The 18160-nt window shown below is 49.5% G+C and overlaps 1 protein-coding gene across 1 annotated transcript in view; it reads right to left on the bottom strand.

The window, feature by feature from the left end:
* Positions 1-18160, bottom strand: part of AOAH (acyloxyacyl hydrolase) — a 126413-nt gene that overhangs the window by 43159 nt on the left and 65094 nt on the right. Inside the window, exons 12-13 of the mRNA XM_036010406.1 lie at positions 14817-14908; positions 753-835 (exon numbers count right to left, since the gene is read on the bottom strand). Coding sequence (XP_035866299.1) covers positions 753-835; positions 14817-14908 — 175 coding nt within the window. The remainder of the gene's footprint in view (positions 1-752; positions 836-14816; positions 14909-18160) is intronic.

Genomic DNA, 18160 nt, shown 5'->3' with positions numbered 1-18160 from the left:
AGGTGGAGTCTGGGGACGGCCGGAGAGGGCTGAGGCTGATTAGTGGTACCCTCCCCAGGCACCAGGGGTCTGCCGCCTCTGCATTATGGGGTCACAAGGCATCACCTGGCAGTCCATGAGGCACTAGCCAGGCCTTGGTTTATCGCTGAGGAGTTAAACCACACCTTGTGGCAATGGGTGGCACCTGGGTCCGAGGTGAGAGGTGAGAGCACATAGGTAAGGAGTGCCTAGAAGACACCGATGTTCTGGGAACCAGGGGGAGCTGCTGGAGACCTGCAAGTCTCTGTGTCATCCTGAGAACACATTCCTTTCCTAATTAATGGCTTTGGGGACATCAGCCACACACGCTAAGCTACTTTTCTTAAAACTCCCTCCCCAGTTGAAATGTGGGAGACTTGGCACCAGAGGGTATGGCCGAGTCTTTGCAATGACCTTGACTTTGCCTAGTTCTTGTTCCGCTAATGCTCGCTTAGGTCTTGCCTCCTGAGCCTTGAACGCCCTGCACTTCCACCTTTCGGGAACTTTGCTGGAAGACGGACATGCCCCTTCGTCTGTGTTTTGGCTGCATCCCGTTCTTGTTCTCTCCTGCTGTGGGGAAAAGGCTCTGACCCCAGGGGCCCTCTATCAAGAAGGGAGACTGTTCATTTTATCCCATGGTCCTTGGTATCCAATCCTCAGCTTTTGCGGTACTTGGGACATAAAGTCAATCACTCAGGGCGCATCGGTGAAGGCTTAAGTGGAAGGCTACATACCGTTTTTTGAAAGATTCTGGTAGTCTCTGTGATTGCAGCGGTTTCTTTTCCACAGGTGAAGGTAAAGAGAGTTTTCTTTCATTCTGAAACAAATATACATATATGTGTGTGTTTACTTAATGTTGGGACATTCACATGGTGAAGTTCAAACAAACATGTTTTTATCATGACTTTTATAAATGTGGTGAAGATGAACTCAGACGATCAAATCTCTGCAGACCCATTTTCTCTGCACTGTCACCGCATGGGTTGTTACGAGAAACAGTCCTGTGACATGGTTGCACGGATGCGGTGTGGCAAGATCAGCCATTTCCTCCCTGTCTCCCTCCCTCCCTCCCTCCCCCCTCCCTCCTTTCCTCCCTTCCTTCCTTCCTTCCTTCCTTCCTCCCTCCCTCCCTTCCTCCCTTTCTCCCTTCCTTCCTTCCTTCCCTCCTTCTTTTTAATCCTCAACTGAGGACCAGCTTAATTATTTTAGAGAGAGGAGAAGGAAGGGAGAGAAAGAGAAACATTGACGAGAGAGAGAAACATCGATCTTTTTCCTCTTGCATGTGCCCTGACTGGGGACTGAACCCACAACCCAGGCGTGCGCCCTGACTGGAAATCGAACCTGTGACCTTTTGGTTTGCTGAATGCCTCTCCAACCAACTGAGCCACACTGGCCAGGGACAAACATTTTCTTTTTATGCAGACCTCCAGAGTCATCCCCTTTATAATCTTTTAAACAAAAGCTGCTCTAAGTCTCTTGAACAATGGGTTATCTTTCCCACTTTTGTATTTTGAAAATGACCATGTTCCCTTTCTTCTCTCAGTTGCTGTGAAGCTATACAGACGCTTTTGTCCTTCAGATCTATGTTTCCCCTTTGTCCATTTTAACAGAAGTTTTAGTGGGAAATGTGTCTACCCAGAATGATGATTGCTTTCCCAGCTTCCCTTGCAGCTAGGAGGGGCCCCTTCACTAAGTTCCGGGTAATGTGGTGGAAGTGGAATTATTCAGTAGCAGTTTCTGGGAGTGTTTCTCAAGACACAATTGGCAGATTTCTTTGCTCTTTCTCTGTCCTGTTTATCCGTTCTGCTGCCCAGAGTAGGAATGCTGCGATTTTAGACTGTAGGGATGAGATCTACACTGGAAAGGCAGGGGGTGAGGTGGACAGACTCTAGACCCCCAAGGACCAGCGAACTTCAGCTTCCATACCATACTCGGATTTCACATCTCTGAACTCGTCCTTTTGAAGGAAATAAACGCATGTGTTACATTATTTAAACCACCCGTATGTTGAGTCTCTCTGTTCCTTGTAGCCCAATCTAATATGAAGGGACACAGGCTTTAGAGACAAATCTGTGACCAGCATCAGGCTATAGTTACACGTATTTTAAGTCATTTTCTTGGTTCCTCTTTGTTCTGCCTTTGATTTTTCTATCTTCGTTCGCCGAGCTTTAATTTATCTTAAATGCAATTTAATGTTATGTTCTCTATAATTTTATAGGCTTTCTAAAATCCTTTCTGAAACAAGACTAGGTATAAACTAGTGAATAATAGTTAAACTCAAAAGTATTTTATCACTCCTTAAACGTGTTGTGTCTTTTTCGTTATAATAAGTTCATCTCTCATAACCTTACATAAATCACCATTGACTTTTCAGTGTTAGGAGAGTCTCACTCACATTACAGGGTTTGCCACCTGTCTCTGTGCCCCAGGAAGGTAAGCACATATCAGGCTTGGATGTCCGGGATGCAGTGGAAGTTTATTCTTTTTGAAGTCAGAGAAAACTTATGACAACGTGTCTTAATAGAAGAGTAAAATGTCTGAGCAACATTGTAAGTATGGGATTTTGTGTTGCCGTAGAGTTTTGAGGTGAATAATTCATTTTATTTTGTAAAAATCAAAGCTACTCATGCATATAGTTCTAAAAAATTAAGTTCATTTTACTTGAGTGATGTTCATGGAGTCTGACTATGTTCCAGGCACGTTCTACGCACCTGGGTCATATTGGTAAATAAAAAAACCCCAGAGACCTCTGCCCTTGTGTTCTTGACATTCTAGCAAGGACAAAAGGGTGTGGTGGAAGCGACACTGTGCCAGCTGTGGCCTGGCTTTTTAAGGTACCCGTCAACTTTGGCCCCTTAGAGCCCTGATACCCACGTGAGAAGCTGGCTGCCCTACTGAGACGCCACGTGCAAAGGCCACACAGTGGAAGCAGCGAAGGTGCCCTTTTATGGGCGGATGGATACACAAAGTGCGGTACATCCGTCCCATGGACTGTTATTCGGAATAAAAGGAAATGGGCTATCAAACAGTGAAAAGACATGGAGAAACCTTAGATGCCTATTGATAAGTGAGAAAAGCCAATCTGTAAAGGCTACATACTCTAGGATTCCAACTCTGTGACGTTACGGAAAAGGCAAAGCCATGGAGACAGGAAAAGACCGGAGATTTCTGGGGGCTTCGGGAGAGGGAGAAGGAGGAATCAACAGGGGGAGCCCGACGGGGTGTGTAGGGCAGTGTCACTAACCCGCACGACGCTGGAGTGGTGGGTCTGTGTCATTATGCGTTCGTCAAAACCCGTAGAAGGTTCAACACAAAGAGCGACCCCAGTGTAAACTGTGGACATTGGCTAAGAACAACGTGCCAATATTGGCTCCTCATTTATAACAAAGGGCCCATAGTGATGCACCATGTTCATCACAGAGGACATTGAGGAGGAGGGGGGGGGGGGAGTAAGAGAACTCTTTGTACTTTCTGCTCAGTTTTTCTGTAAGCCTCAAACTGCTCGAAAGTTAAAGCTATTTTACAAAAGTCCCTACTTGGAAAGGGAGAGGGACCCTGCTAAGCCCAGCCCTTGGGTTGCCCCTTCCCAGGCACCAGCGATGTGAGGGCAGCCGTCTGGGACCCCCCAGTCCAGCCACCAGGAGAGTACCACTGAGTGACCGTGAACAGTGTCACGTGGACAGGATGAACTGGCCGGCCAAGTGCTGGCTGAGTTCCCGGCCCCCCACATTGGGAGATGCAGTAAAAATGGTGGTTGTTATGCGCCACTGAAGCTGGAAGGACTTGGTTACATGATTCTAGATAACCAGAACAGAGGGTTACAGAATTCTAGATAAAGGTCATTTTCCCTCAGAAGTTGGAAGGACTCCGTCCCTGGGGCCCTGGCCTCCCCGTGTTGCGGTCAGAACCGATCTGTGCTTCGGTCCTTTGAGAGTCTGTAGCAGCATCCTGTTCCGGGCGTTCCGGAATGTCACCAGGACAGGCTTGGTGTGGCTCTGTTTTCATTCATAGTGCTGGACATTGGATGGATGCTTGTAGCCTAAAATTCATGTCACTAAGTTCTGAGAGATGTTCTTCAATGACTCCGTTGACCTTTTCTCCCTTCCTTTTTTCTTAGAACTTCTTCTGTTTGGATATTGGGTCACCTAGACTGGTCTCTAATTTTCCTGGTGTTTCTGTCCTATTTTCCACACCTTTGTCTTTTCCTCTGTTTTCCGGCTAATATTCTCCACTTTGTCTTTCAGCCCTTCCGTGAAAATCATCTTGTGCCTCTAGTATACTTTCCAAGTAGTCTTTCTTGTTCTTTGAATATGTCTTTAATTTCAGCATCATGTTCCTGCTACATCAATGAAATATCTTCTCTTATCTTTTTGAAGCTATCAGCGTTGGCTGTTTTTATAAGTAGGATATTAACTAGAGTTCTAAAAAAAATTTCCCCTTAGTAAACAAAAGCTATAGTCTATTTCCTTCAAGTTGTTTTTTCCTCTTTGTTTTTATGTTGTCTTTAACATTCAAGGCTCCCCTCAAATATCTACGATCTTGGGCTGTTTGCTGGCTTTACATTGAAAAGTGGAACCTGATTGAAAACGCAAAAGTTGATGGGAAAGGGAGTCCCTGAATGTGACTTACTACTCTGGTCCTTGCTATTGGCTGGCTGGGCCTTTCTCGGGGACCTCCTGCTGTCTGGGTCTTTGTGGGGGGGGGGGGCTCTCCTCTTGGGAGGCACAGGTTCCCCAGGCAGAGGTCTCCCTGCCTCCAGCTGGGTTACCCGCACTCTGGGCTGCGGGTGGGTGGTCCTCAAGGTCAGCACGAATGTGTGTTAGCAGGATGCTCCCCGCACATACATCTGGTGTCTCCCAGTCCAGCGGCCCTCCGTTTCAGCCCTTCGGGGAAGAAGCCTCTGTCTGCCCCATCCCAGAGCGGTGGTGCTGCCCCATCCCAGAGCGGTGGTGCTGCCCCCTGGAGGACAGTCGGGAAGAGTTCTGAGGATCTCACCGCCCCTTCCGCCACCGCTCACCCAGTCCTCCTGTGCTGAGCCTCCCCTCTTTTCTGGAGATGCCATATGTAGGCAGCTCCCAAAGCTTTGGGGGGTCCTGCTGCGTAAATACGGGGGCCTCTCGGCCTTCCCTCCCAGCAGCTTGGGACGCACCGTTCCTGAGTCCACAGAGTCAGGTACCACGGGGCCCTCCGCTTTCTGGCTTACAACATTTTAGCCCTTCCTGCTCTCTCTGTCCTCCTGGGCAAGCTCATTTGCTGTCATCTTAGTGCGGTTTCTCAAGGGGGCGAAGCAACTGCTCTCTCAGTCTGCTGTCTTACCCAGAAGCCTCAGCTGAACACTCTGTACCCCGCCTGTGGATGCCCACTGCCTTGACTATTTTATTCTGTTTTGAAAAAAAAAAAAAAAAGATGGGAAATGGATATTAGGTCTGAATTCAACACTAAAATAATTTCACGGTCGGTAGCGAGGGGCTATTTTCCTTTGGGAAAGTAATTGTTCCCAACATTTAGCCATACGTTATTTTTGATACTTCCAAAAACCAAAATTTATGCACTGAAATATTGTGTTGCTCATGGCCTGCTCGTGACGCGCAGCTAGTGTGGCTCTTAATATTATGGATACAGAGAGTCGCGCCTTTCATTACAAGAATAGAATTATCTTTATCATAGACGAATAGTTTCATGAACATTTCTGGCCAGAGAGAGACCAATACTTTTGGGATTAACTTTTTCTACAGGCACTAGATAGTATTTCACGTCATCAAAGATACGCTTTTCTTTCATCCCCACCTCACATCTCTCCTATAAATCCTAGTGATTGAATTTGTCCGGGCGTACTCAGAAATCCTGAGAAGACAGGGAGATCAATATGATGTTTTGAGAAGCTGATAAGACAATACCCTGAGATGCCTACACATCGAGAAGATTGCTTAATAGAGACTTAGCTGTCCATGGGGTCAGCTGCCCTTGAATTGCTGGGATGAACTGAGGACGCTGTGCTCTGTAAGGGTAACCCTGATGGCCACTCCGGTTTGGAATCCCTTTGCCCTCGCTCCCCTGTCCTTAGTCACACTCAGGTTCCGGGTGTGATTGTTCTGTGTCTCCCCTTTTCCTCGGTTGCGCCTGAAAACCCAGTCCCACGGGCTAACAGGTGAGCCGGTGGCTTTTGCCCTGTCATCTGAGGGGTGCAGAGGAGGGGTATTGAAAGTTCTTGTCCTCACCTTCCCACCCCCCAACCATGCGCAAGGTACTGGTGATGTCAGCAACGGAAACGGAATTGCAAATACGTCAGGTGAAATCCCCGGTTTCATCAGCTCCATCTACTGGAGGGCCCGGGAAGTACAGCATTCCATGCGAGGGCATGCTGCTCTCAGATTTTGCTTCTGAGCAACCAAATTCCACATAGGTAAGCCTCAGACAGAATGGCTCCTAGCTGGTTTTCCCAACACGGGCCCAGGTAACACACACAGAAAAACACTTTCTTTGAGAGACTCTTAATACCCTCCCCACCACCCCTGGATTTCACTCTGACTGAAAGAAAAACAAAGTAAAGAAAGAATAAAACTGAAAAGGAGCCTCAAGAGTAATGCAGACAGACTGAAGGGGTTGACTTAGAACTGAAAAAGTCACCTTTTTCACTTAGAAGTGAAAAAGTCACTTCTTCTTGAAGAAGATCCTACGTGGAGAGAGGCAACCAAGCAGCTTCTCAGAAGGCCCAGCCTGTCGGAGGTTTGGGGATAAACCAATGTTTTTCGAGCAAGAGCGTGGTATCACGTCCTGGTGAATTTCCTGAGGCTGTTGCTGACTCTCTCTCTAAGGCACAGCTAGTGTGGGTATGAATTCTGAGGTCCTGTGATGTTGAATCTCAGGGAATCCATCACAAAACCAACTGGGGCTCGGAAGGCTAGCAGCCGGGCGAGCGAGAGACAGGTGGTAATATTTGCTGTGAGGGGTTCGGGCAGGGGCGTGGGTTAGGATAAAATCGGATAACATAGAGATTAGGCCAGCTTTCTCCAGGGACTGCTACTAGAAGGTTTTAAGAGAAGGGTAGATAGTTTCCTTTCTGGTGGGGATGGAGGTCAGGCCGGCACGGGGCCAAGGAAATGCACTGAAGAACTTCAAAAAATTCCCTCCAGTCCATCGCTCCTGGCCACATCCCAGAGCCCTGTGCAACCTCTAGTTCACTGCATTGCCGACCAGCCCCGACTGCAGCCTCAGAGAGAGATAAACATGCAGAATATGGCTTGTTGTGCGTTCAGAGAGATTGGCAGCGGGCTAATTAAGCAGGGGTGCGTGCAGGGGTGAGGACAGCTGCAGAGAAGTCCAGGGAGCTCAGACGTGAGAAGATTAGCCAGACGGCACGATAGATTTTGCGTCTGCAGCAGCAGAATTGTACAAGGACGCAGACTTCCCAGGCATGGTGTTCAATAATTCATGAGCTGCTATGCTCAGAGCAGGTTTCTTACCTGTTAAGTTCACCTCCCACTAAGATCCCTTCCTCCGCCCTTCTCTGAGCCTGGAGCAGTGCTAACGCCCTCCAGGCTGGCTCGTCTCAGCCTCTGGCTGGAGTCCAGGCCTCTGTGTCAGGGTGTATGTTAAACTGGGATGAAGACAGGGACTTGAGGCCGTGGGTGCCGACAAATCGGAGAAGCTCATTCGTGGCAGAGATAATTGTGTTAATAATCTGAACAGCATCTCTCACAGGGCGCTCTGAAACGCCGGTTTCTTGAGCTGCATCGTTATCAGAAAACACACACATGCACAGAATCCACAAGTTCTGCGGTCAAATTCGTTTAGGAAATATTTCATATTATACTTTGGAGATATACAAAGGGTTTTGGCTTATTCAAGGCTCTGATAAAGCTGACACTGAACAAATTTGTTTTCCTTTATTGAAATGAGTACTTCAGAAATTTGTTTGATCGCGGAGGCTCTTTTAAAATGTGTTTAATAATACCCTTTACCCTCCCGTGGGGCTAGCGTTTGGCTGAGTTAGCTATGCGATCTGTCCTTGAGCACTAAGGTTTGAGATGGCCTAACATCTCAGGTGCGGTTGGTTGCAAGAATTCCTCCGGGGAAATTTGGAAGCTTTTTATTTCCTTTGATCAATTTAGATTGCAATATTATATTCATACTGAGGCTTGATTTACCTATAATCGACTATATTCACTTGTTAGCAGATCTCTCCTTTGTTATACTCTTTCTACCTGGCTACTGGATTGATAAATGTACTTTAAATTTATTTTCTCTAGTTTTCTGACTGTGAGGTTATTTTACCATTTTCATGAGTTTTCCTAATTTCCTGTAGAACCTTTATGACAGGACACCCTTGGAGGTCAAGGCCGAGGGTGGAAGTTACACCAATTGATTTTTATACGCAGTGCATCCTGCCCCGGTGATTCAATTTGTGCTGTCTATGCTCTTCTTCCCCTGCGCCTGCAGTTGTCCCTGAGATGTGAACTCCTGCAAATCTGATCTGACTGAGGCAAGGGAATGCAAGGGGAGGAGGCCTGCGCATTGCAAAGCATTCTACAAGCGCAAAGGGATGTCACCAAGAACTTCAGCGGTTCCTTCACGGAGCACCTACGATGGCGCCATGGGACGTGCCTGGGGCTGGGACTGCAGATCCGAGTCAGGCACTTGGGAGTTCAGAGTCTGGGCGGGTGGGGGCAGGTGGGGCGGGGAGACGGCGAGCAAACACTCACGACGAGTGAGCTGCCACTGGCCGTGGAGGAGCACCCCGGGAGCACAGGACAGAGCCGCGCGGTCAGATGGGAGTTTGCGTGGAGAGACTACGCAGAGGGACTGGCCCCTGCCCTGAGTGCTGAGCACTGAAGACCAGGAGGAGGCGAAAGTCCCGAGATGCCCAGATTAGAACAACCATAAAATACTGTTAGATTGGAAAAACAGCTGAAGAAGGTGGACAATATCCAGCACTGGCAAGGGCGTGGGAAATAAGCATTCTCACGTGCTATGTGCAAGAAGATAAAGTGGTGTGGCCATTTCGGAGGGGTTACGAAAAATCAGAACATAGATATGCTCGGACCCAGCGATGTTTTTCTACAGACATCCTCACGAGGACCAGGAAGCGCACTGGAGGCTGCGCACCGCAGCAGGGAATACCGAGGGTTTGGAATTTCACGGGCTGTCCACCCACAGGAGAATGACACCACCTCACTATGCAGTATGCAGGATAACGCGAGAGGGGAAAGCACTTTGGGAAGAACTGTGAGGGCGAAGCGTTGATTGACAGTGTGTTTAAGCACAGTGTGATGTCATGTAGGGCAAAAGTCCAGCAAAGCACTTACTGCTCTACGTGCAGATAGATGCACATGGTCATGTGGGGAAGGACTGGGCAAAATCGCACTAAATGGATAACAGACGTTTCTTCTGGGAAAAGGGGTAACACTGGGGAGGATTTCGGCTTTTTCCTTTACATACTTCAGTGTTTGCCAGTGGCCCACGCTTGGAGAATCACCGATGGGGACAGTCTCCCCTCTTATCAGCCGCCTCCAACTTCGAAAGGCCAACTCTCCGGCTGATTATGTGTTTTGCAAAGTCTAATTATAAGATGGCTAATCATCGGCGATTATATCACATGTAATTTTTGAATAATGGATTTAATAAGGTTATTAAGCTCATTAGTGTTTAGTAGTTACATGTCTTAAAAAAAAACACATGAAATTAGGTTAGCAACTCCTAGCTGCAAATCCCTTCCCTCCAATTTTCTGTGTTTAATTCCCCAAGTGACTTGGTTTGCAGTCATACACTGCTTTCCAAAATTGTTCTCTCATACAATGCCGGTGGGGTCGGAGAGAAGAGCCAACCTTTAACTCTCGGATTCTGGGACACAGCTCGTCAGAGGCGTGTGTTTAAAGGTCCTTGCACAGCGGCGCTGTGCCACTTCTAACAGTGGCTTGGTCTCTTTCGCTCTAAGCATTTGCTATGTTTCTGGCCCAAAATAGCCAATTTAATCCAGGCGTAGCGGGAGCAAAATGTGCTCTAGACAATTCCATCTGGTTTACAGCCACTTAGGTGGGCTCACTGGTTTGCCCTCGACTCTCCCCAGCTCGGTGTGGTCACTTTGGTCGTTGCTTTGGGCTGTTTTGGCTTTCCTCGCTTCTGGGTAACATCAGCTTCCTTCCTTCCTTCCTTCCTTCCTTCCTTCCCTCCCTTCCTCTCTTTTTCCTTTTCTTTCTTTAATCTCTGAGATTTGCCCTGTTTTTTCTCCCAGCCCCCGCTGCTCTCCAGCTTCACCCTCTCTATCCTTTAGCCCCAGCCTGCAGAGCTGCCCCGACCGGACCAACTCTTGGCCCCACTTTCAGGAAAAGGGGATTTGGCCACCAACAAATGCTCAGTTAGATGTGGTTGGGGCCAGGTGGTCTTGTGGAGGATTCGGAGTCACCTGTCCCCCTCTCTGGGGTTCGCTCGGGGGAAACAGCACGCATAACAGGCAACACCGGAGCACCGCTGTGGTTGACGGCTGGCCGTGCAAAGCAGGGCTCACTAGGCATGAGCTCATTATAGCACAGTGACTCTGGCCCTGAAGAAACATGGTTCCTAGAATGTTTCTAGCTCTGGCCCATAACATTAGCCATGTCTTGTCTCAAGGGACAGCTAGAGCTAGCTAAGGGCTGGGGAGAAGCACATTTGCTGGGGAGAAGCAAGATCTCTCCCCGCCCACAGTTTCCTCCTATGGTTTTAAATCCAGCAGCACCATAACGCAGGATGTGGACTTGAACATCAGGTTGTCCTGTAACTGCTGAGCTTGAACATTGGAGAGAACGTAAGAGATCCCCAGGTACAACTCAACTTCACCATGTCAATGAGCTCTGGGGACGCTAAATGTCCTGCCTGAGGCCACTGTGCCTGTGAACACAGTTTGCCTCCCAATCCACCGCACCGACTCACAGAGGGTGGGAGGCGCTGCTTTTAAACGCGACATCCTTACTTCCTGAGGTTTGGGTATGACTGTGTCTCATCCTTCTACTGGGCCTTAGCTTCTTTAACCTAAAAAAGATTTTCCTGTTACGTAATTGCTATTCAAGGTGATCTGAACATGAAGTGCTCTTTTTAATCTTAAAGCATATTTTTTTCTTTTCACCTATAGTTTTCCTTCCTGATTCCAGGGCTCTAGCCCCCAAGCTACTGGCCTCACATAGGTATGTATTTAGTTATCTTGTCTTGGACGAAAATTACTTTCTGAATCACACTGGGAGCAGAGCAGAAACATGATTTTGAGTTATTGCTTTTTGAATTTTCTGAAACCACAGAGTCGAGAGAACAGACTTTGTTAAGGTGTCAAAGGGCATAAAACAAAGAGGTTATATTTATCTTTTCATGCATGCACGCGATGTCAACGATGTGGCACGCATCTTATAAGCAGATACCCCGCTTTGAGGAGGGGTGGGTACCACAGAGGAAAGAAAGGCAAGCAGCCCTTTTCTCTACCAGACTTCACCTTTTATCTTCCAAAGGTCCATTTTCCAAAGAACATCGGTGATACCAAAAGCCTGTGGCCGACTCAGATAACAGCACGTACTTTCTGGAAGTCCCGTCGACGAGGGAAAGCCGCAAGTTCTACCTCACGTTACCCAGCATTTGAACTCACAGGGACTGCGCTTCAAGTGCCCACGGAGGGGCCCACACTCCCCGCAAATGCCGCTTCTAAGAAGGTCCATGCTGTTTCCTTTCCCCTGATCCCACCAGAGGAGAACTCCCATCGTATGCTAATCCCTCTTTCATACTTTTCTACCCAGTTTAGAACTCTTTGTACTTTGAGGAAGGAGATGGGCCTAACGTCCATGACCTGCAGGTAAAATTTGCATGAGAGATAGTTGAACAGGAACTGCCGCCCTGAGGGGTACACCACGGTGGCTTATGGGGGTGTCGTGCTGCTATGGGGGGGCACTGCCACTCAGATGCCGGACACTTCTCTATCAGAAGGAGCCGAATACAGTCGTCCACTGCAGCTGAGCGGCACAGAACACAGGCACAGTCCTCAGACGCAGGTGGCAAAAAACACTTGGGGCGGGAGAACTGGATCCCTGGGGGCCCCACAGACACCCCGAGAGAAAGGCCCCTGCAGGCCCCTCCGAGGGGCCAGCTGGGCTGGGCACCTTCTTAGAAACACATCGGATGAGGATGCTGCTGGAGTCCACGCTGAACCAGTGGCTCGGGCAGGCTGTGAGCCGTCTGTGAATAGTGACGCAGGTCCTAACGCTCTTGGAAGACCCTGAGGCGGCACAGACTGGCTCAGGGCGGAGGGGACGTTCGCATGAGCCACTTAGATGGTCACTTCCTTTGTGAGCCGATGTCAGAACCTCTCTTCATAGAGAGGTCATGGCACTCTCTACAGAATTCTCTATAGAATAGAGGATAGAGAACGTTCTCCATTCTACAGAGAGTTAGAAACCCAACGTGTCAGAAGGCTGGCCACCCTTCCTTCCCCGTTCGTGCCCACTGCCCTCCCTCTAAGGGAGATCCGTCTGCCTGCTGGGCTCCGATAGGATGGACGTGGGAGCTGGGGCAGGCCTGCAAGGCTGGCGGGGTTTCATGTCGAGAAGGGAGGGACCCCCTGGTCTGAGGACAGAACAGACGCAGGAAGGAAGAGGGAGTCTGGCTCTCCCTGCCACCCGAGACAAAACTAAACTTGACTGAACAGAGGCTGCTGGGAGCAGGAGCTAAGCCTGCGCAGGATTTTGAGGAAAATTAGACTGAGATGCGGGACAACTGTTGCTCCTTGTGCGCTGTAGGGGGAGGGACGGGAAACCCAGTGTTCACCGGGGTCGCTGGGCCCGGGGGATGGATTTCACTGGCGCTCTTCCTGTGACTCCAGTGCAGGTTTAAACGGCTTGGCAGGTAACTTTAAACACCCCCACGGCAACTCGTGAGGCTTTAGGCAGAAAGGTGGTTGAGCTTTGGAGGGTTCATATATAAATGTAAACGCCATTGAAGATACAGTAAACTTGACCATCTCTCATTCATAACGATGGTGTATGGCATAAAGCCTTGATGGAGGGAAACTCCTGGGTCTTTGATACAGAGCTGGGCTGGGCGGAGGGCACTTAAATATTATTTTCTCAATCAGAATGTTGACGGGGGAGACTAAAGAGTCTCTCTCTTCCAGAAGGCTGCTTTTGCCGGGCTGTCTCTGGATGCGATGGAGGCGACCCTGACAATGGCAGGTCAGGACAGATGGGCTGAGGGTGGGACTCTGAGGTCCCCAGACCACTGTGAGTGTGGGGACCTTAGGAAGGAGTCACACACAATGGACATCTGAACCAACACATGCCACTTGTCCCCCCCTGGGGAGGGTCTCTCGGGCACTCAGTCATTCCTCCCCCCCCCCCGAGGCCACACTCTCCAGCAGAGGGACGCTGGCTGCAGGGAGCTGCGCTCTGCAGGCAGAATGAAAACGCACCGAACCGGGTGCGCGCTGTGGGCTCGGAGGCCCCTGGCTCACCCAGGTACTGTCTGGTCCCACGCGACGCCGGGTTCCATGGCGACGCAGCCTACTGCTTACGCATGTGCCACCACAGCCAAGTTTCTTAATTCGTCTGCTCCAGCCTCAGACTCCTCAGCTGAGAAAAGCAGGGAGCTATGCCACCGACCTCACGGAGGGATGAGAGGAGACACCACTCTCACGTGACACTCAGTCAATCAGTGCAGCGCGGCACGCCATGAATGCCCCGCGAAGCTCGCTCCTCGCCATCACTGCCGTGGGGACCGCTAGTGTTATTGCACGAATGACAAGCAGTAGCCTAATTTTTTACCTGATTAGACTTGAAAACCTACACCCAGTCTGGAAAACACATCTCCTCTGTGTGCCCTCTATGCGCAGCTGATTTCTGCATAAGTACGAATGCGATTTCCTGAGGGTTGGTTACCTTTGCTAGTTTCTTCTCTCCCTCTCTCTCTCTCTCTCTCTGCTCTCTTTTCTCACCGTGCTCTCCTAAATCCTTGAGGGTGTGGGCCCCTCACCTAACGCAACCAAAAGGAGGGGCTGTTGGTCTTTCCGTGAATGCTTTCGCCTGTGAACCCCGTGGCTCTGGGTTGGGAGCTGTCTTTTGGCGCATTTATAGTGTAGTAGCATTGTTTACACATTTATCTCCTCCGTCCTGCTTGAATGTGGTTTGACTGTGGAGATGGGGCAAGCCTTATTTAACTTTAAAACGTGTATAGCCTATGTGCCTGATTAGGTAGCAAGTATTTAACTGTTTTTAAAATAAAGGAGTGACGATAGCATCAGGTAAATTATTCACGGTAGGCAGTGCCCTCCGTTAAATAACAAGTAGGGTGCTCACGTGAGGAATGGCTGTCCGCGGGCCCCGAGACTGCACCCCATCATCACACAGAGCACATCAGGCCGTGTGTCACTCGGGGTTCCAGGCCTCGCCCCTCCTTCAGGTCTAGAGCGTGCACGCCAGCATGATTCCAGGGCCTTGAGACTCGCCTATTGGCTTTATAAATATTAATTTCTGAGGGTAAATAATCAAGTAAACGTCTTTGTCCCTCGAGTCAGAGAAAATATAGTGATGTTCTGAGTATTTTCCATCAGAGGGTAACTCCAGAGCCCCCCCATGGTGGGAAGCTCCCCGCCTACCCGCCCTGATCAAGTATAATGTGCATTCCATCTGCCACGTGGTGGGCTGTGTCAGGGGTGAGTTCGTTGTGTGTCACTCATGTTCTGGAAGAAATTCCTAACAACTCACGTCTCAACGTCTTGGGGGCAAACCCCATCTTCTGCTCTAGTTTTACACTGATTTACTGAAACGGTGAGGGTTTGGGAGTGTACGTACCCATTGGTGGAGTTGAGAAATCCCGTGGCGCCAGAGAGCTGCGGCCAGTCGAGCTCATCGGTAAGGGCTGCTGGCAGATCGAAGAAGGATTTCTAGAGAAAAAATAAAGTGGCGATTCTCAGAACGGTCACTTGTTTGCTACAGGTAGTAAGATGATTCATTGCCTAGGCATTCATTGCTCTTTGTCTCTTAACTCTCTCTTTCTTAATCTCTCTGTTTAAGGGGCTTTGGCATCTAAAGCATATGCCTCTTAACGTAAACCATCGTCAGAAAATTCACACACACCAGGACCCCTGATGACCTGGTTCCCACGTGGCGTCTGTGGAAGAGGCAGAGCACATGCCAGCCCATACTCATCCTCAATGGGAAGGGCTGTTTCAGGAGATGGGCCAGCTTCCCACTCTTTCATGTTTGCTGAGCTATTGCTCCATATTTGAGTTTAGACAGTCAGGAAATGGATTGCCTGAAAAGTAGTACTGCCTGAGCCCCCAGCAAAAATGCCCTCTTGAGTTCAAAACTCTGGCCTCAGCCAATAAGGGGTGCCTCCTGCACCCCTTGGGGGTGTCAGACACCTTTGAGAATCTAATTATGGTTCCTTTCCCCACGAGAGATGCATGTGTATGCAACATGGCCTGGGAGTTCAAAGGGCCCACAGGCGCCCTGCAGCTCCTGCACAGGCCGCAGCCCGAGCACGGCCGACGCAGGGTGTGGACAGAGTTAGGGTTCACTGAACCGCATTGCCACGGCTGGTGCCACGTCAGAGAAGATGATGCTTCCGGCTCTGTCCCCTTATTGTTTCTTTGATAAATGTCCTCCAGGATGAGATCTCTTCTGCTGTAATTTCTACAAAAAGCTAATCTAGACGGCTGTTTTCAGAATAGGGTTGCCGGATTTAGCACAAAAATGCCCCATTAAATTTGAGTGTCAAGAAACAAAATGTGTACACACAACAGAATACTACTCAGCCTTCAGAAAGAAGAAAATGCTGGCACACGCTACAGCGTGGATGAAATCTACATCGTGACTTAATGTTGAATTGTTATAATAAATGTACTACTTGGTAATCAGAGAAAACAATAAAGATGCATTTTCAATTATCCACTTTACCATGTGATCCTCTGATACTCAACTTTAATTGAAAAATAAAATTGAAAAAAAGATACATTTTCAATTAGTTAATGAGACAGAAGTGTGGCTCTTCCTTCCCTAACCGCCTCCAGACCCAGATTCTCTTTAGGAGACAGGGGAGGGCCCTTGTGGGAGAGAAGCCTGCAGGAGGCAGGGCCATATGCCCTTTGGAAAAAAATGCAGCCAGCCCTGGCTGGTGTGGCTCAGTGGATTGAGTGCTGGCCTACAAACCAAAGGGTCACTGGTTTGATTCCCAGTCAGGGCACATGCCTGGGTTGCAGGCTAGGTCCCCAGTAGGGGGTGCGTGAGAGGCAACCACACGTGGATGTTTCTCTCCCTTTCTTTCTCCCTCCCTTCCCCTCTCTCTAAAAATAAATAAGATCTTTGAAAGTGCATTCAATGGTATGGTTGCTTTGATGTGATTTGCCTTTAGATATACCTTTAATTTATTTCTAATTTTAAAACAACGTTATAGAAGAACGTGAGGGGTTTTGAGGTTCATCTGAAGGGGACATGGGTTTTCAATACTGAAGACCCTGTGATTTGGGGGACTGGTAGTTCATTGTCACCCCTTACTGGGAGCCACCCACCTTTTTCTGCTCAAAACACCACCATTACTGTGACTCAGCTCCTCTCTGTTTTGGTTTCCGTTCCTCCTGCCACGATAGTCAAATGTTTTCTCTGTTTTTTAAAAATTTTATTTTCCCCTAGGTTTCTCTCTTTATGTGTTTGCTGTAGGACTTGAGAATATTCAATGCTACTACAGGCATCAGGAAAAACAAGCAGAATGGATGAAAGTCATAAAGTAGGTTAAGCCAAGAGAGTGAATGAGCAGGTAGGTGGCTTGTGAGCTGGGAGGCAGAATTTATGAGCTGTGTTGAGTAGGTGAGCAACCTGTGAGCCACGTTAAAAGTTTACAGAACAACACAACCCTCCCCCACACCACTCGCCCGCCTTTTTCTCAGTCACGGACGCCCGGGTTTGGGAAAGTGGGTGGGGCACTGGGCCTCCGCAGTAAAGAGTTGGACAAGGACCCTGCTGGCAGAGGGCGTGTGTCTGCTACCCCCTGAGCCTGGAACAATAATGGAAGGGATGGTAGTTCTGACATGAGCCAGCGAAGCAGGGGAAAGGCTTCACTCTAGGAATCAGGAGATCTGATTGGTGTGTCTGCTCTACCAATACCGTGAAGCCCCTGGGGTCGGACAGGTCATGGTAGAAGTGGGTTCCGTTCTCCAGCCAGTCCCTGTTCTCAGGCCGGGGTGGGTGGTAGAACTCTGATCTCCTTGGAGGAGTACGGGGTGTGCGGGGTGGTGGGGGAGATGGTGAGGGAGGGGCAGGAGAGCTGAGGAAATGGTCAGCAGCCTTAGGAAGTGGGGTCTCCATGTGCCCCACATTCCTCCAGCTCAGCGTCCCCGGATCAACCTGAACAAACGGGTTGCAGCTGCCTGGGAGAATCCTGGCCTCCTCGCTGCCCTCCAGGAAGCCCCAGCCAGCCTGTGGAACCACCCCCAGCAGGATTTTAGCAGCAGTGGACAGCAGCTGGCGCTGCAGGACAGCGGGGACTGAGGGAGATGTGCCCCCCACAGCTGGAGCCCAGGACGGTCAGGCAGCTGCATCGCTTTTTTCCTAGCTATTTGCTAGACCTTGAAATGATACCAACCCAGGTTTTCCTGGTTAAATATTTTAGCTTTTGCTTATTGTGCTATAGCGAGGTTTGCAAACTCCTCGCTGTGCACAATCAGGGAAGAGGTAGCTTTACCAGTGTCTCAGGCCCAGCATCTCCTCTGGTGACAGATTATTACCCTATAGACTCGAGCGGCACCGTGGGGAGGAGCAAAGGTCAGCGAGAGAGGCGGGTGGATGAGTACGAGCCCCGCACGAGTCACGCATCCTGTCCGGTGGGTCGCCCAGGGCCCCTCCGGTCCCCAGTGCACTGTCCCAGGTGTGAGGGGAGCGCATTCTGTTGCGAGCAAATGAAAAACGGCCTGAGCGCACACACGGAAGCCTCCGCATCGTCATCTTCCTTAGTAAATTCGGTCGATGAGAGCCAGAAGGCACAGCCACGAAGAACAAAGGCTTTAGAGACCCCGGCAAAACAGGAATGTTTGTCATATCCCACGAAACACTGCACGCCGTATCCACGCAACATGACTGACGCCCAAGACAGTCCAGGCATGGAAGCCAGGAAACATGCAAATCAAGATCTCCCTCCTCAA

The sequence above is a fragment of the Phyllostomus discolor genome, chromosome 10, assembly GCF_004126475.2.
Source record: "Phyllostomus discolor isolate MPI-MPIP mPhyDis1 chromosome 10, mPhyDis1.pri.v3, whole genome shotgun sequence".
NCBI lineage: Eukaryota > Metazoa > Chordata > Mammalia > Chiroptera > Phyllostomidae > Phyllostomus > Phyllostomus discolor.
This window is presented reverse-complemented; position numbering and strand designations above follow the sequence as displayed.